General features: G+C 39.2%; 1 protein-coding gene across 1 annotated transcript in view; it reads left to right on the top strand.

Moving 5' to 3' along the window:
* Positions 1–19,858, top strand: part of ULK4 (unc-51 like kinase 4) — a 561,027-nt gene that overhangs the window by 382,389 nt on the left and 158,780 nt on the right. The window contains exons 33-34 of the mRNA XM_069475562.1: positions 11,268–11,434; positions 18,240–18,338. Of these exons, the coding sequence (XP_069331663.1) occupies positions 11,268–11,434; positions 18,240–18,338 (266 nt within the window). The remainder of the gene's footprint in view (positions 1–11,267; positions 11,435–18,239; positions 18,339–19,858) is intronic.

Genomic DNA, 19,858 nt, shown 5'->3' with positions numbered 1-19,858 from the left:
CTATATTTGGATTTTCTGTTGTGTTCCACTGGTCTGTGTCCCTGTACTTGTGCCAGTACCAGGCTGTTTTAAGAACCACGGCCTTGTAGTATAGTTTGAGGTCTGGCAAATTAATACCTCCCATTTTGTTTTTGTTGCTTAAAATTGCTTTTGCTATACGGGGTCTTCTCTGGTTCCATACAAAGTGTATAATTATTTTCTCTACATCTGTGAAGAATGATGTTGGTAATTTAATAGGGATTGCATTGAATCTGTAGATCACTTTGTGTAGTATATACATTTTAACAATGTTGATTCTTCCGATCCACGAGCATGGTATATTTTTCCATCTATTTGCAAGTTCTGCTATTTCTTTTCTCAGTGTTTCATAGTTTTCCTTATAGAGGTCCTTTACCTCTTTAGTTAGGTATATACCTAGATACTTTATTTTCTTTGTTGCTATTTTGAAGGGTATTGAGTCTTTAATTTGGTTTTCTGATTGACTGTTGTTGGCATATATAAATGCCTCTGATTTGTGTATATTAATTTTGTAGCCAGAGACTTTGCTATATTCGTTAATCAATTCCAGGAGTCTCATGGTTGAATCCTGGGGGTTTTCCAGATATAGCATCATATCGTCAGCAAAAAGTGAGAGTTTGATCTCTTCCTTGCCTATTTGGACTCCCTTGATTTTGCTCTCTTGCCTGATAGCTCTCGCAAGGACTTCCAATACTATGTTGAAAAGTAATGGGGACAGTGGGCAGCCCTGTCTGGTTCCAGTTCTAAGTGGGAGTGCTTTCAATTTTTCCCCATTCAGAATGATGTTGGCTGTGGGTCTGTCATATATGGCTCGTATCATTTTTAGGTAGGTTCCATCTACGCCTATTTTGTTAAGCGTTTTTATCATAAAAGAGTGTTGAATTTTGTCAAATGCTTTTTCTGCATCTAATGAGAGTATCATATGGTTTTTGGTTTTGCTTCTATTTATGTGGTGAATTACATTTATAGATTTACGTATGTTGAACCACCCCTGCATCTCTGGGATGAAGCCCACTTGGTCGTGGTGGATTATTTTTTTGATAAGTACTTGGATTCGATTTGCTAGTATTTTATTGAAAATTTTTGCATCTATGTTCATGAGAGAAATTGGTCTGTAGTTCTCTATTTTTGTTGCATCCTTTCCTGGTTTTGGTATCAATGTTATATTGGCTTGGTAGAACGTGTTGGGGAGAATTCCATCCTTCTCAGTATTGGAGAATAGTTTATGTAGGATGGGCACCAGTTCTTCTTTGTATGTATGGTAAAATTCAGGTGTGAACCCATCTGGACCAGGGCTTTTCTTTTTGGGAAGGTTTTTTATTGCTGTTTCGATTTCAGTTCTTGATATTGGTCTGTTCAGGTACTCTATTTCTTCCTGGTTGAGCCTGGGAAGACTATGTGTTTCTAAAAATTTGTCCATTTCCTCCGCATTCTCCAGTTTGTGTCCATAAAGATTTTTGTAGAATTCATAGATGATATCTTGTATCTCTGTAGCATCGGTTGTGATTTCTCCTTTCATGTTCCTAATGGAGGTTATTAGAGATTTTACTTTTGTGCTCTTGGTTAGTTTAGCCAGAGGTGTGTCTATTTTGTTTATCTTTTCAAAGAACCAACTTTTTGTTTTATTAATTTCCCTTATAGTTTCTTTGTTGTCCTTTTCATTTAATTCTGATTTGATCTTAGCAATTTCTCGCCTTCTGCTGGGTTTGGGATCGTTTTGTTCTTCTTTCTCCAGTTCTTTGAGTCTATTCGTTAGGTTGTCTATTTGCATGTTTTCTGTCTTTTTGATATAGGCATTTATGGATATGAATTTTCCTCTCAGGACTGTTTTAGCTGCGTCCCATAGATTTTCATAAGTTGTATCTCCATTGTCATTTAATTCAAAGAAACTTTTGATTTCCATCTTGATTTCTTCCTTTATAGAATAATTATTCAGGAGAAAGTTATTTAGCTTCCATGACTTTGAGTAAGAGTGAGGGTTTCTGTTTGTGATCATTGTTACTTTTATTCCACTGTGATCTGAGAAGATGCATGGTATAATTTCTATTTTTTTGAATTTTTTAAGACATGCTTTATGTCCTAGGACATGGTCAATCTTAGAGAATGTCCCATGAGCTGATGAGAAAAATGTATATTCTGTGGACTTTGGGTGGAATGTCCTATAGATGTCAGCCATGCCCATTTGTTCTAGCATTCTATTTAGGTCCATTATGTCTTTGTTTATTTTCTGTTTAGAGGATCTGTCCTGTACTGTCAGTGGGGTGTTAAAGTCTCCAGCTATTACAGTATTATTATCTATCATCTGGTTCAGATCTGGTAGGGTTTGCTTTATGAATCTAGGTGCACCTAGGTTGGGTGCATATATATTGAGTCTAGTCATGGCTTCTTGTTGAATTGTGCCCTTGACCAGTATGTAGTAGCCATCTTTGTCTTTTATTATTTTTGTTGGTTTGAAAGCTAAGTTATTGGAAATTAAGATTGCCACACCAGCTTTCTTTTCGTTACCGTTTGCTTGAAATACCGATTTCCATCCTTTTACTTTCAGTCTAAATGCATCTTTGCTCCTTAGGTGGGTTTCTTGAAGACAGCAGATACTTGGCTTGTGCTTTTTTATCCATTGGGACAGTCTATGTCTCTTGATCGGGGAATTCAAGCCATTCACATTTATTGAGAAAACTGATAAGTGAGACGGTTTTTTGTTCAGCTTGTTGGGTAGAACTTCATTGCGATGTTTTCTCTCCTGAGCCATTGTGGTATCTGGAATTTCATCTTTAGCTCTTGAGTAGTTTTACATTTGTGGATCTTTCTTGTGCTGATCCGTGTGTAACTCTCTTTTGAGTACTTCTTGTAGGGCTGGTCTTGTCTTGGTGAATTCCCTCAACCTTTGTTTATCTGAGAATGTCTTGATTTCTCCTTCGTATAGAAAACTTAGCTTAGCTGGGTACAAGATTCTAGGCTGGGCATTATTCTGTTTCAGAAGAGTGAAAATGGGGCCCCAACCTCTTCTTGCTTGTAAGGTTTCAGCTGAGAAATCTGGCGTAATTCTGATGGGTTTTCCTTTGTAAGTTACCTGTTTCTTTCTCCTTACAGCTCGGAGAAGGGACTCTTTAGTGGATATTTTGGTCAGCCTGATGACTACGTGGCGTGGTGTTTTCCTATTTGCTATGAATCTCCCAGGGGTCCTTTGAGCTTCTTGAATCTGTATGTCTAGAGTGTTGGCAAGGCCTGGAAAATTTTCCTCGATTATGTCTTCAAATAGCTTGTCCAACCCTTGCTTATTGTCTTCTTCACCCTCAGGAATGCCAATAACTCTCAAGTTAGGTTTCTTCACATAATCCCACATTTCTTGAAGACTCAGATCATTTCTCTTACTTTTTTGATCTATCTCTGTGACTGACTTATTTAGTTGGAAGGAGTTATCTTCAATTTCTGAGATTCTTTCCTCTGTTTGATCTACCCTGCTTTTGAGACTTTCCACAGTGTTTTGTAGCTCTCTGAGTGAATTCTTCATTTCTAGGAGTTCAGTTTGGTTTTTCTTCAATATTTCAATTTCTTTAGTGAATTTTTCCTCCAAATCCTGTATTTTTTTTGCATTTTCCTTGTGTTGTTTTTCCATTGATTCTTGTATATTATTCAGCTTGTTTATGATCCATAATTGGAATTCTTCCTGTGACATGTTGGTGTTTTGAGTCTGGTTTGTGTCAAATGGTTGAGAGCTGGTATTTCTCTTTGGGGGTGAGCTTTCTGTTTGATTCCTTGTGCTTCTTGTGTTTTTTCGCTGGGCCCTTCCCATCTAGATTAATCGTTGGATCTTTTCTTATAGATTTAGTCTGGTTAACAGCACTCTCTGTGCTCTATTCTTAGGCTGTGGAGCAGTCTAGGTATATTGCTTCCTTTGGCAAGAGGGGAAGACTGTTGTGAATTGTTTAGAAATTTTTCTATTTCAGTTGGGGGACTGCTTCTGATGGGTCCAATCCTAGAGGATTGGAGTGATCCAAGACTGCTTTGGCGAGTTAGGACACTGTGTTGTAGTCTTTCAGAAGGCAGGCAGGGTCCACACTAGTAGTGGACCAAAATTCTCTTTGTTTGTTTGTTTCCCTTTGGTTCTTCCTCTATAGGGGTGGTTTCTGTCTCTATCTGCAGGAAAGATACTAGCTGTGGGGAGTGGATGGTGCCCTCGCTCGCTCAGCGCCCCAGTTGCCACAACTCCCACGAGCAAAAGTCTGCCTTGGCCCAATGTCCCCAGGGACCAGGCTCCACACTCTCACTTCTGGAGAAGTAGTCAATGTTTAGACATGGGTGGGGTCCCTATATAAGGTCTGTGGACCAGGGGAGGGGGCCGTCCAGGGAGCCTCTTGGCACCCTATTGCTCCGCAGTGACTTGGCTGTGGGCCCCAAGATGGCGATTGCGCACCCGCAGATCGCCGGCGTTGGGAGTGACTACTCAGGTTCCGGTATGTACCAGAGCCAGGGGCCTGGCCCGTTCCCAAGCTCACCGTGGGTTCCTTGCTCTGTTTGTCCCACGCTGATTCTCCGTGGATTCACACCGCTGTTCCTGTGTGGGAGCGGTCCTCTAGCGTTGTGGCAGGTCCGGATCCGCGGTTCCTCGCCGGAGCGCAGATCCAAGCAGTAACCGCCACTCCGCCATCTTCCTATCTCCCCCCATTATTTCTTTAATTAAATATTTTCTGGCCCTTTTCTCTTTCTTCTCCTGCATAGGTTATGTCTCTTGATGGTATCCCTTAATCCCTGTAGGTTTTCTTCATTCTTTTTTCTTTTTATTCCTCTGATTGGATAATTTCAAATGTTCTGTCTTCAAGTTCACTGATTCTTCAGCTTGATCAAACTTGCTGTTGAAGCTATCTATTGCATTTTTCAGTTCAGTAATTGTATTCTTCTCTAGGATTTCTATTTTTTAAATTGTTTCTGTTCCTTTTTTGTTTCTATTTCTTTACTAAATTTCTTATTTTGTTCATGTGTTTTTGAAAATTTCATTTTTTTTTATTCATATATTCTAGTAGTTCACTGAATTTCTTTAGGAGGATTATTCTGAGTTCTTTGTCATTTCATAGACCTCCCTTTCTTTAGAGTCCATTATTGGAACTTTGTTAGTTTCTTTTGGAGGTGTCATGATTTTCTTCTTTCATAATTTGTGTGTTCTTGCATTGGTCTCTGAACATTTGAAGAGACAGCCATCTTTTTAGTGTTTTACAGGTGTTCTTTGACAAGAATAGACCTTCACTATTTCGTTGAGCTATGATTTTGGATGGACCATCTGGTAATGACCCTGGGCAGGCATATCTTGCTTTGGGCTCTTTAGATGGCTGGGCTGCTGCCTTTGCTCTGAGTTAGGGTGAGGACTGGCTGGGTTCTGCTATCCAGTGAGACCACTTGTTGGGCTCTGTAATCGGGCTGAGCTGCTGGATGGGCACTACAGTTGCCTCTGATTGGGCCAGGCCACTGGGTATATTCTCTGGCCAGATGGTAGCACTGTTTGAGTCCAGCAGGTAGATGTTGGTACCTCTAATTGGACACACTACTGCTGGCAGGTACACAGAGCTACCACTAAGATTTACTTGCTGGTTGCTGTGGGCTCTGCCTCCTTTCTTTGTTTCTGCCTAACCCCAGGTGGTCTAGCTGTGCTATTTTTTCCTGTGTTCCTTATGAAATGAGGTGGGAGTGGGATTCCTGGAAAGTGTCTCTGAATGCTGAGAAAGCTGGATGTGCACTTCTGGTTCTCTTCCCTCTGTAGAAACTGTAGTCCCTGGGGACTCTTCTCTTTGTGGCACTGTGCCAACTTGGGGGAGGGGGAAGGGTGATGCAGTCAAAGACCATTTCTTTTACCCTTTTCATGCAGAAAAGTTCTGTGGACCATACAGGTGACTCAAGCTTATTCCCAATTTGGGGGATTTTCACCAATGTGTTCTTGTCTGTGAATAGTTGCTAGTTGAACTTTCTGTGGGTGGTAGTGAAGTCTGAGACCTACTATTCTGCCATTTTGCTGATGTCCAATTAGATATTTTTGATACCTCCCCTTTTTTAAAAAAAATTCTAGTCATTCCTTGCTACCCATGAAATTATACTATCATGATTCCTGCTTTATTATATTAGCATGTTTGCCTCCATTTTCTCCATACATCCCTACCACTGTCTGGGATTTACTCAACCATCAGCCTTTGACTCTGTACCTCTCTTAAGTCTGGCCTGTCCTTTGGGAACTTTTCCATTCTCTTTCATCCTCTCCCCGCTCTTTTTTTAGTCTTAACTGCTACCTGGTTTCTAGAACTGAATCGCCAAATGCCTTTGGACATTGACACTTTGGATGCCCTTCTGTTATCTCAAACTCAGCATATTTTAAAAACTAACTTATAATTCCTAGAAAACTCACTCCCCCATTTCTTCCAGTGAGAGTATAGTGCCAAGAATAGAGCAAGTCCTCCATAAATGCTACTATCAACCCTGTGCAGACTGCATGCACTGCTTGATTTATCTGCCTCAAACACTGCTCTAGTCTATCCTAACGTGAATTTTTTAGCTCTGCATTTTCAAATTTAAGTATATTTTATATGCAGTAAATGTACAGATCTTATATAAATATATAGAGAGAGTTCAATTAGTTTTGAAAAATACATACACTCCTGTAACCAATATCCCATTAAAGTATAGAACATTTCTGTCACCTTAGAAAGTTCCATCTTGCCCCTTTCCCATAAGCAACTACTGTTCTAATCTCAATCAACAGAGACAAGTTTTCTTTAGAACTTTAAATAAATATATTGATACAACTCAGTTTATACAGTTCTTTTATTTCTGAGATCGTTTCTCAGCATTGGTTTTGAGATTCATCCATATTGTTGTAGGATTCAGTGGTTGATTTCTTTATATTGCTGGGTAGTATTCCATTGTGTGATTATATCTCAGTTTTCCTCTTGATGGACACTTGGGATATTTCTAGTTTGCAGGTATTTTGATAAATAGCTCTAATAAAGCTCTAATGATTCTTTATGTGGACATATGTTTTTATTTTACTTGGATAAATACCTAGGAGTAGAATTGCTTAGATAATATGGTAAATGTATATTTAAATTTATTTAAAATAAAACTGCCAACAATTTTCTCGTTCACAATATATATATGAGTTCTGTTCGCTCCACATTATTACCAACATTTGGTGTTGGGTTTTTTCATTGTAATTATTTCTATTTATGTGTGGTGATATCTCATTGTGATTTTAATTTGCATTTCCCTAATGACTGGTGATGTTGAACACTTTTCATTTGCTTGTTGACTATTGATATATCTTTTGTGAACTAACTAATCAAGCCTTTTACTTGTTTTTTAAAATTGGATTATTTGTCTTTTTATTATTGAGTTGTAGGTATTGTTTATATATTCTAGATATAATTTTTGTTTTGTACATATAACTATATATATAATTTATATATATATATATATAGAGAGAGAGAGAATGTTTTCTCCTAGTCGTGCACTTTCCTATTTGTTTTTTTAATAGTGTCTTTTGATTTACAAATTTTAATTTTTGATGAAGTCTAATTTACCCATTTTTTTAATGATCAGGTCTTTTTTGCTCTTAAGAAATCTTACCTATCTCTTAGTTGGAAATATCTTCTCTTACATTTTCTCTTAGAACCTTTTAGCTTTTATGTGTCAATCTATGGTTCATCTGAAATTAATTTTTGCATATTGTGCGAGATAGTGGTCAAGGACCTTTCTTTTTCTCCTATATGAATACTCAATTTTTCTGTGCTTTTTTGTTGAAAAGAATTTTTTTTCTAAATAATTCCCTTGATGAAATTCATTTGGTCATATATTGTGGGTCCATTTCTGGACTCTGGCATTAGAAATACCTGCATGAACTCATTATTTTTTTCAAAGAGATATATACTTCTTATCTCCATTCACTGAACCAATGACCCAATAGCAATGAACATCTCTAGTGCTCAGATCACAGCCTCTAAATACCCATTCTTATTAAAACACACACACACACACACACCCTTGGAGAAGTAGCTAATGCCCAGTGTGAGACAGGAATTCTATAAGATAAACTTGAGGCGTAGTATAGCAAAAGCAAGGACACTTTCAAGAGGTTCTCAGTGGCCAAGGATGGGACATGTTGAGCATAAAAAAGACTAACGATTGAAATCAATTTAAACCAATAAAATATATTATTTAAAAAACTATTATATTCACAGTGATGCTATAAAATGAAGTCATTAGTAACTTTTGGTAGTTTCTAGATTGCTCTACCCAGCGCCGCCCCCACCTTGGTCATCTTTGGTAGTTGCTAACACCCTAAAATCATTGTTCTGAAAACTAGTAAATGACAGGAAAGAATAAGCATTTATCTTTTTGTTTTCAAACTATATTTTATATAACCAAATAACTGACAAGTGATGGTTCTTTATGGAAGAAAAATAGCTTAAAATATGCAGAAGGAATGATAGAATTTGAAAATCACCATCTTGCCATATCTAATGAAATAATGGGACTAGACAATGATCATTAGCAGACAACATCAGATGGGGAACTTTATGGATAGTGTAGGCTGATAATCTCTGAATCCATGGGTCAATTTTAATATCACTGAGACAGATGGCATATCTTTCCAGATAAGATACAGCAGGAAATACAGAGCACCCAGCCCCAAGTATTGTTGCCAAAGGAATTGAACCTGAATTAAATTGAGTCTCTGGACCTGATTACCAGTTTACAGGAAATATAGAGATATAGGAGCAATGCTATGAGAAAATCTACAAGAAAGATGTTTTAATTTCTCCAAAAAATAAATGGCACAAAAATTGTGTGTGGGAAGGATTGTTAGATATTAAAGGAGACTTAAAATCCACAGCCAAATGGAATGTGTGACCTGGTTTGCATAATGATTCAAACTAATTGAAAAAAAAAAAAAGTGTTAAGATAGTTGAGGACTACATTAGGAAATATGTTGATTTTATTAAATGGCAGTGACATTGTAATTAAAAGAGTCTTTATCTGTTAGACTATACAGAAGAGTTTACAAGGAGAAATAAGATGATATCTGGTATTTGCTTAAATATTTTTTAAAAAGATAAGATAGACAAAATGTTGGTAATTGTTAAAAAGGATAATAGAGGATCATTTTACAGAGCTGTCTCAGCTTTTTTTTTCATAATAAAACTTTAAACATGAAAAACATGCATTTTGACCTGAAGTGAAAGTTCTAGCTATGAAGAACATTGAGAATATGGCTGAGATAGGCCACTTAAAATCATGTTAATGGGTTTTTATGGCATTATCCCTGTTGTGAAGAAATATTTTTATCTCATACTTTATTTCTAATCTTATCTGACCTCCTTCCCCTGGGAGCTGGTGACTTCAGTGTGTAAAATCAGAATTTGGTATTTGTTGCCTGTTTTTTACATAGCAGGCTGGAAAGACTTTCCTTACCAGCAGGGATTTGATTGCATTCATCCTTTGCACTCCTTCCTTGAAGACTGAATGAAGATCAAGAAGAACATTGCTGCCCGCCAGCTATTTACTCTGAATCAAGCCATGTGTACGTGGTGCTCAAGGGCCCACCTCTGCCTCCTGAAGAGCCAGGTCCTTTTCTGCTGCTCACAGGGCTGGACTTCACCAGTACTCATACTCACCCCCTTCACCTTTCACCTACATGATGTGTCACAAAGTCATCAGGAGCCCCAAAAGGAAAACATCTTCTCTTGCAGCATGTATTTACTAAGTACTGTGTTTTTAAGCCCTTCTCCCCTATCTATAGCTCATAGATGCCAAGGGTTGATTCATGGCATGCACATGGGTGATGCATTGTAGCTCTAAGGAAAATGCTTGGTGGTGCAATACACATGCTGTAATAATTGCTTTTCTGCACTGTGTGTCACAGATGATATGTGCTATCAGACCTCGTCATTTGATAAAGAAATTTTGACAATAATTCTACTGTTTCTTCAATTATATTCATCTTCAGCCTTGAAACTCAGGGGTTTTTTTGTTTTGTTTTGTTTGTTTGTTTTTATTTAAGACATCTTAGCAGCTCTGTGACTTATACCTGTTTTTGCCATAAGGAGCTTTGCCACAGTAGAGCTTTGAATGATGCCTCTGCAATTTTGGCATATCTCTGCCTTTAATGACAAAGTTAGTTACTTTCGCAGTCTAAGAATTATTTTGCAATTTTTGGGAAAACTGGATTGGTTTGCTGGAAGCACACTGCATAGAAGACATGCCGAAGCTTGAATGTCGGTGCTTGGGGACTAGGGACAAGTGGATTGCAGGTCCAATAAAATCCAACTTTTAATACACGTCAGACTTCCTTACCATGCTTTTCCCCCCCGTCTGCTTGTGTAAAATTTTTATATTTTAAGATTTACTTTTCTTTTTGAAATATTTGGATCCATACACTACTGATGCTAAAGGTCTCATTCATCATTTAGGTTTATAACATTATTTCATGTGTATTTTCACTTTTTTCATATTTATTTTTTGGTGAATTCAAAGGGTAATGCTACATAATAGTAACAATAAAAATATCAGTCCAGATGTAAACAATAATGCCCCCAAAATGTGAAAATATATTTGTTGTCACAGACTACATCTAACCAAAAGTTAGTGAAGACCAACTACACTGTTAATGTGAGGTTTGTATGGACAAAATGATAGAACCTGGAAATTTCTAAATTTCAAAATTTTTAAAAATTATAATTAATCTGACAATTCTGAAATACATGAGAAAAAAAATTGCTTCATTGCTTTATGCTCTTGAAACCACCCAGTTACTTGTAAACCCCTTGAGAGACCAGACCACTGAGTCAACCATGGTCCCTGATTCATACACTGAAGAATGCTGGCTCCAAACAAGAATCTGGAGACAGCGTATTCATATTCAAAATATTTTTCTTCAACGTCAGGAGTCCTCAGACACTGTGAGGCCTGCTTCTGTAGCATTGTGTTTCTCAAAGTGTGGTTTTGGGAACGCTTACATCAAAATCACTTGGGAAACTTCTTTAACAAGTGTATTCCCAGCCTGTATCCCAGGCTCCCGAGCAGACTGTCTGGGAGTGAGGCCTGGAAACCTGCGTTTTAAACAACTTTCCCTAGTGAATCTGGTAAGAATACAGTTTAAGTACTGCTGAGGGTTTATGCAACACAGAGTAAGAATGCCTCTCAATTCCACACGACATACTATTTTTGTAATTCATGATGAGTATTTTTTCCTTCTCCTTTTCCACCCTCAGGACTTGTCACTCATGTCTGTAACCTGTTCACCGAAACTGCCACATTGTGCTTGGATATGAACAATAAAAACAACAATGAGATGGCGGCCGCACTGCTGTTCTCCCTGCTTGATATTTTGCACGGCATGCTGACCTTCACGTCCAGTGTTGTGCGGGTGGCCTTGCAGGTAGAGGATCTCTTTTCCTGTTCTTGAGCAGCCCTACTCCTTGTCACGCTTCCCTTTCACTCTCCTCTTTCTAATCTTCCTCTAGCGTGTCTTTATTTGTTTTAAAAGAACATACCATCCTACAGAAAGGGTCTACCAAAAAGCCATATTTGAGTGACCACTGTCAAGAACAGAGAATTTGATCACAAAATCCTAAGGGAAAACAGGAGAGGCCTAATAAGTAAAGACTTAGCATTAGTTGGGAAACTGCTCCTGACCAAGGAGAGCATTTGCCTTAGGTAAACCCTGTGGTTGGCCAAGTAGTGTGCAGCCTTTCATGTCCAGAGACGGCACTCCAGCCCACCCTCAGCAGGCTGGGTCAGCTTGCTGGGAACAATGGGTTGAGAGTTTATGCACAAACACATACATGTATGTATTTGTATACACATATACCTACATATACAACACGTAAACTACTTTCTTTCCCTTATGATTGATGACATGGAATTGTGAGATGGTTTTGAGGCTTAGAGGTATATTCAATGATTATGGAAAAAGTCAATTTGCCCTCAACTGTAACCTATATATATATATTTTTAAATCCCAGAAAGCTTTTTATTTTTATTATTTTATTTTATTTTATTTCTATTTCAGCTTATTATGGGGGTACAAAAGTTTAGGTTATGTATATTGCCCATGCCTCCCACCCCCCGGAGTCAGAGCTTCAAGCATGTCCATTCCCCAGACAGTGCGCATCGCACTCATTATGTAGGTATACACCTATCCCCTCCCCCCACCCCCCACATCTGTCCGACACCCAATTGATGTTATTCCCAGATGTGCACTTAGGTGATGATCAGGGAAACCAATTTGCTGGTGAGTACATGTGGTGCTTATTTTTCCATTCTTTGGATACTCCACTTAGTAGAATGGGTTCCAACTCTTTCCAGGAGAACGAAAGAGATTCTATATCACCGTGTAACCTATATTTATTTAGCATTCTGCTCTAAGGAAGGAAGGAAGGAAGGAGATGTGGTTTTATTGAATACCTTCTGTGTTAGCTGCCTCCCCATGCCTGTTTCATTTAATGCTCTCTCTAACCAACTGAGTCAACTTATGCTTAGATCAAGTGTAAGGCACATGGCCAATGTGAAGTCATTGTTATATTTAAAATCCTGATAAAATTGCAAGAGATGTACATCAGATGGTAGCCTCTAGCTTGGATAGATGCAGAAGCTCAAGTTGAAACCAAACTGTTTTGATACGTTGCCAAGAGTCACAGTAGCAGAGCCAAGAATGAATCCCTAGGCCCTGCTTGAGTCTCTGCTATTCATCATTATGATAAATGGTATCTTTTACCCCCAGTTAAGCTGGTCAAGTATTTAGCTTGTCTAATATGGTTTAATAAATAACTCCAGTATCCCCTCAGCAAATATGATAGGTGGTTACTGAGTATTTAACCTAAACTGTAAAGCCAGTGATTAACATGGCTTTTGAATTACCCATTGCTCTTATTTGCTCATCTGTAAGGATTCTAAATTAACAGTAAAGCATTGTGAGGTACTCATGAAATCCTGAATTATGCATTTCTCCTATCTTTTCCTCTCTTTTCTAGTAAATCTCTTCAAAGAACATTATTTAATTTAAAAAATTTTTTTTATTTTTCCATTTTCAATTCTTATGGGTACACAATAGTGGTATATCTTTGTAGGGTACATGTGATCTTTTGATACAGGTATACAGTGTGAATTAATCAAATCATGGTAATTGGGGTATCCATCACCTCAGGCATTTATCATTTCTTTGTGTTAGGAACATTCCAATTCCACACTTTTAGTTATTTTAAAATGCACTCTAGCTTATTGTTGATTATAGTCACATTATGCTATCAAGTATGAACATTGTTTCTTATTTCAGTTTCCACAGTGGTAGTTTTATGTAATTTTTTGAGATGTAGTCAATAGTTACTCTCACAAGGTGCTTTAATGATACCAATCTGTAAAAGATTGTCTTGTAGGTTGTGGATTTAAAAAGGATCAGAAGTTAAAAATCTCCAGAATGATAGAAATCTTTTTATTATAAGTGATAAGCTAGATATTCAGGGGGGTGTTTAAAAGAGAAGTCCTTAATACAAAAATTTTATAGTTCTCTTTTTTCAATTTGCTAGTTTGCCCATAGATCAGTGTTTTTAATTTTTTTTTTTTTTTTTTGTATTCGTCCATACCACTGTCCATTTTACTGCTATCATCTTTCTAAGTCCTCCCTTATAACATCTGCCACACATTGCTTTTGGCCTTGACCACTGACTTTGATCTCCATGATACCTGGTGTTAGTCTGAGAGAGGTAGAGTTCTTGAGGCTGAATTAGGGGAAAGAGTTGGGAAGAGTTACTTCTATCACGCCTGGAGGAAAAAAAGAAGAAGAGTTGGGAAAAGAAATAGAATGTGCATCAAAGACACATGCACCTGAAACATGGCTAAGTGCTTTCTAAAACCTGAAGTCACTGCTTCCGTTTGTAAACATACTTCTCACACTGGGGATTCTTCTGCACTTAAAACCTTTATCTACTTCTAATAGGAGCTTCTTTTAAATCAAAGAATTGAGGAAGGCCAGCATTTAAAATTATAACAGTGCTTAGGTTTTTGAGGCACTGTTCTTTTCCAGGGAAGAGAACGGTATGCTGCAGGTGTGTGTGCTGGGGAGGGGGGCAGGCAGGTGTCAGAATCTCTATCAGGAGTTCAGTCCCTTCCCCCATCCTGCACTGTGATTCAGAATTGGTCCCAGTTTCATCCCCCGAGTGTCATGTGTAAAAGATACAGAGGTGGAGACAAATAATCCCCTTGAGACCCACTGGTGTAGTGGGGCATGTGGGCCTTGCAGGCTTGAATGCCTTGGATCAAATCCCAGACACACTACTTTTCACCTGTATGATTTGAACAAGTTACTTCACCTGACTATCAATTTCTTCATCTAAAGTAGATATGATAACTACTCTGCAGGGTTAGTGTGAGATTTAAATGAAAGAATAAAATATATGTACTTATATATAAATATGAAGTGTATTACCTGGCCCAGGGAAGGGAAACCATAAGTGGTTGCTATATCATGAATAGCAACAAGAAGAAAGGTACTCACCTTCTTGTTTACAGGGGCTTTCTGTGGCCCATGACTGCCTCGTGTCTGTGCCTGGTGCATGGGTGCACACTCAGTTCATATTTACTGAATAAAATAACTCCCAGCAGGCTTATGAGTTATTATTGTTTTATTTTGCACTTATGAGCCTACCTTAGGTCTAGGCACCTATATTTTCAGCAGAGATCAAGAGAGAAAGAGTGTTAGCTCTCAGGGAGCTTAAAGTTTAGGAGGGAAGATTGTGGATACACAAATGATGAAGCAAATCTTCATCTGATTACATGCATGAACATGCAACAATGGAAAGGTACAGGGTGCTGCAGAATGAATAGTGGGAGAAGGCGCCAAACCCAGTTTGAGGTTAAGGAGGGCTTCTCTAGGTAAGATAAATATCCAATTTGACTTCTCCATGGCCTTCCACTTTTTGCTTTCCCCATGAGCTACCCTCTATCTATTGGTTGAGTGCAGATGGCATTGTTCTGCCATAGCCCATAATACTGATCACATCTCTCCTCTCCTTTAAAAACTCAGTCACACCTCATTGAGTTATATCTATGATACAATTTTCTGGCTTCTTGCCAAGACGTTAAAGACCTTACACAGTCTCAGCCCAGGGAGCCTTCCCAGCCTCACCTATGGGTCCTCCATGTTGCCCATATCCCAAGCAAATGGTTGCATTGCCATTTTCTCTACCCAGTCATTTCCTTTCCTTTCCTCATAAAATTTCCAGCACCTGAAATATCTGCACTCCTTATTGCTGCCTGTAGGCCTCATCCTCACCATCCATATGGTAAAGTCAATTGTCACATTCGCTTACTTTCCCCTGCCACCCAAACTTTGTTTCTACCTCTATATTAACAGCAGTTTTCACATTCTGCTATTTGCATAGTTATTCGGAACCTTATCATCCTTTTAATTAAGCTGTGAGATCTTAGAGGGTGGGGACTGAGTCATGTTCATCTCTGCATCATGAGCTTGCACATGGTGGTGTTTGGGGACCACAGTGAGTGTTCAATTGAATTGACCCAGGCCGCCTCATAGACAGTTAAACTCCAGTGTGTGTTTGACCTACTTGAGGTAGAGGAACTTCTTAAGGAATTGACTGTCTCTTGTTCTCTACAGATGCCTTACCTCTGTGTTTTTCAGCAAACCTCTGTTGAGTCGCCATCTCTCTGCACTAGATCCATGCATTAATAGCAATGCATGGATGTAAGAGAATTGTATTATACCTGGCCTTTTTGTTTATGCTGAGAAGTTAGCTGTATTCTCTTATCTCGTTTTAGGTAATGCTGATTGCCATTTAATATTAAATATGCTCATGAGTTAACATTTCTAGGTTTTATATGTTTAAGACCATTAAAGTTATATTTCCACCCAGAGTTCTCCTCTGAGATCCCTAGTTGTATATCCAGCAGCTTGCTCAATATAACCACTAGAATGTCCCATGGTCCAAAACTGAACTCAGGATTTGCCTCCCAAACCATTCCCCTGCCAGCAACTTGCCCCTCTCACCTTGCTGAGAGTCATTCTTAAAATTTCCCTCTTTCATATCCCACATCTAATCTGTCACCAAATAATGCACATTTTCCTTAAATATCTCACAAGTCCAATTATTTCTCTCACACCTTGCTGCTACTCCCTACTCCCCTGGCCCAGGCTGCCATCCTCTCTTGCCTGGACTGTAACAGCTGAGGGGAGTCAAGAACACTGGGCGGCTAGGAGTGGGTTAAGGCCACACACAGCAAGGACAAAAGGCGGTGAATTCTGGAAAGGGCTCAATGGGACCAGAGGCAAAGGCGGTTGGAGAGTACAGTGGTGATGTCATGGCAGAGAGAGAAGCCCTGTGCAAAATGTGCAAAGAAGGCTCCAAATCCATGGGTCAGGAGACTGACCTGAGAGAGTGTGATGATGGAGAATTGGAGAGAGACTGAGAGGAGGGTTAGGGCTGGGCCTCTGCATTTGTTTCTAGGCTTCAATGTTTATTGCTGCACAGAGCTCCCACTGTGAACCAATACCTTGGTAAAAAGAGCTGTATTTCTAATGCATTCCTGTTGTACACCTCTCTGCTGTGCAAAGCTGCAGCATTCTCTTTCTTCTGGAACCTCTGGCAACTTTGCAAGGAGGTGATACATGAATACTGGTGGGCAGGGTCTGGATATTTCTTGGTAACAATAACAAATGACTGTCAATCTTGGAGGATCTAGGGAACCACTGGATATCTCAGTAGGAAAAGTCCTCTAGTGTGTGCTTGTTCTGTGGCCCCATGGGCTTGCTCATAGATGTTTGGAGAGGAAGCAGTGGCACCATGCCCCTCACTGCTGCCTTGCTGCCTTGGTCCTGATTGGCAAGACTGCTTATCTCACCCAAGAGGGAATCAATCTACTCTAAAGGAGAATGTGTTAATGTGAAAAGGCTGGTATTCCATGTTTGATCATGTTTCAGAGGGCAAGGGATCAACAGCCAAGATTCAGAAAGATTCAGGCCTCTAGGATAGTGCTGCACATTTGTTTTTTTGGGAGGAAATTCCACCTTTCTGATAACAGTCAATCAGGGAGGTAGGGGGAGAGAGAACTCCGAGCTAATGATTGCTATTATTCCTTTTAGCTATAGAAAGGTGCAAGTTGTTAAAAGTTAGACATCTGATTTTCAATCAAGTCCTTCTGAACCAAAGAATGCAGGTAATTGAAATTCTGTCTATAGGCCAGAAGTGCAGAAGGAAACGAGGCATTTATGAGAAGGACCCTGGAGTCCAGGTTAATGACCCAAGGCCAGGCAGCCTGCAGCCTGCTCTGACGGCCCCCAGCAAAGGTCATTATCTAAAAGTGGTTCTGTCTCTCCTGAGTAAAAATAAAAAGAGAAGAGTGAGTGAAATGTGTATATACTACAGTATACATATTATAGCAAACAAAATAAGTAATCAGTGCCTTTTTCAGTATAAAATTATTCATTTCTATTCAACTCCTTTGCATTTAGTTCTATAAAACTCCTAAGAGAAGACACACTGAAAGTAAAAATCACTCACTCATTTCTTACCTTCATTGTAGTTTAAGTCTACGCATTCTAAGGAACGTAGACCCATATTTGAAGCCTATTCATGCAGTGATACATTGGACAAATATTCTAGGTGTTATCCAAGCATGTACATGTACATATAGGATGAAAGCATAGCAGAATGCATTTAGTATGTATCATGTAATGTGCATAAAAATGCCCAGAGGAGATCAGCATTTGTGACTTAGTGTCAGATGGCCTGGGTTTGTCCTCTGGCTTTGACATTCATTATCTGTGGGATTTTAGACAAACTACTTAGCTTTTCTAAACCTCAGTTGTCTCACCTGAAAAATGGGGATAACAGCACCTAGTCTCAGGACAGTTGGAAAGATGAAGCACTTGCCCACTGCGGAGTGTGGGGCATCACCATCATTCCCCTCGCAGCGGCCCTTGCTGGATCCATGTGCTGTCCAGGTCTGCCTGTGGAGCCGGAGCTGGTGGCAGTGGCAATGTATACACTCTCTGTTCCATTATAACAAAGCATAATGTCTCCTCTGGGGCCTCTGTCTGTTCCGTACTCAGGGACAGGGAGGTAGAATGCTTCCTCGGCCCCTTTCACCTGCTAGACTGAGTGGACCTGTCTCCCACAGCCAAGCTGATGAATCACTAAAACCCCCTTGCATTTTTCTTTCCCCTGTCTCAGGCCCAGAAGTCTGGCTCACGGGGGAACACCCAGGCCGCAGAAGACCTGCTGCTGCTCAGCAAACCCCTGACAGACCTCATCAGCCTGCTCATTCCGCTGGTAAGGGCTCACCTGTTTGTGTGTCTTTCAGAATATCACTGAGGTAGAAGTAATTTTATTTGAATTTCATGATATCTTGAGTTTCTATGTTATTTTCATCCCCTTCAAAACCAGACCCAAAAGAATCTTCAGAAGATTATGTGGCCTGGAAATACTAAATTTCTACTTTATTTTAAAACCAGGTGTGGCTTATCATTCGTTTAAATAGATATTTAAGGAAGACAGAATCACAAATCTAATTACTTGATGAACATGAGGTAAAAAATTCAACAAATGAATTCTGAGAAGGAAGAAGAAATCGTCATGGGAATCCATTCCCTTTCTGAAAGATATTTTAGAGCTATATTTGGCACACAGGACTCCCCAGATATGTGGAAGCACGGGCCCAGACCTAGGGCATACCCCCTCAAACTCAGCAGAAATGAAATGAAATAAGTGAAATTAAATAAAAACAGGTAAGACTATACAAGACCACTGAATATGTGAAAAGAGCCCAAAAGAAACTTGGAGTTTGGACAAACTAAATAGTTCTAACAAAACCTAAAAAAGGCCCACTGTGTAGACACATGACTCCCATCCTTGGACAAAGCACTCAGCCAGTGGGATCAGTTGATGAAACTCTGTAAGTGTCGTGAGAACCTCTCCATATTTGTGGCTACAAGAACCGGGCGTACAGGTAACCTGGGGAAGCATATCACCGACGCCTCCACCCCTCACAGAGGCAGGCAGACAGCTCTTTAGTTCTGTAAAGACTGCTGGGGTTTGGCTTTTCCCGCCCTGTGGCTCAGAAGAAGACAAATGCGTTTAGATAAATAATTCTGTAGACTTAATTATATTCAACAAGTAATGGTTTGGTTCAAATGAGAGAGAAAAAGGGGAAAAAGTCAACCAATACTGAATTATAGCATGTAAGGAATAGAGCAGTCACAAAAAAGTAGCCAAAGGGCTCACAGTGAAGTGATGGAACAACCCAAACCCCCAGGGAATTGGACATGCCCTTGACAAAGTGGAAGGATCTTTGATGTAGAACTTTACACAAAGTTACAGGGCAAATAGCAAAGCTAACTACTCCAGCTCAGAGTACAAGGGCTGGATCCTGACAGCCAGCTCTCTCACAGCTAGAGGACAGCCTCCTGTGAACAGAAAGGAAAGACTAACATAAGCAACCTACTCCTTAGGGACATATAAAGGACTCAAAACAGCCTTATTACATATAAGTAAACTGGTGCAATATGTGATATGTAGGACCACATTTATATTTATGGCAAAAAAAAAAAGGTTAAAAGAAAAATAGCTTAAGAAAGACACATGAAGAATCCATTATAGATCAAACTTTTACGACACTCCATTTGGCACGTATATCGACAAGGTTTTGGTGTTTGCCACATTCTAAGATTTGTTTTTTTGAATAGGTGAATTTATTACAATCAGACTTATTGTTAAAACTTATCACTGGTCTTTATTTTTATTTTATATTTTCTTTCTATATGTTTTCTTTTATTGGGTGTAAGGTTTAATGC

Source organism: Eulemur rufifrons, chromosome 7 (assembly GCF_041146395.1).
Source record: "Eulemur rufifrons isolate Redbay chromosome 7, OSU_ERuf_1, whole genome shotgun sequence".
Classification (NCBI taxonomy): Eukaryota; Metazoa; Chordata; class Mammalia; order Primates; family Lemuridae; genus Eulemur; species Eulemur rufifrons.
The sequence above is the reverse complement of the archived record's forward strand: the minus strand, read 5'-3'. Positions and strand labels throughout refer to the sequence as shown.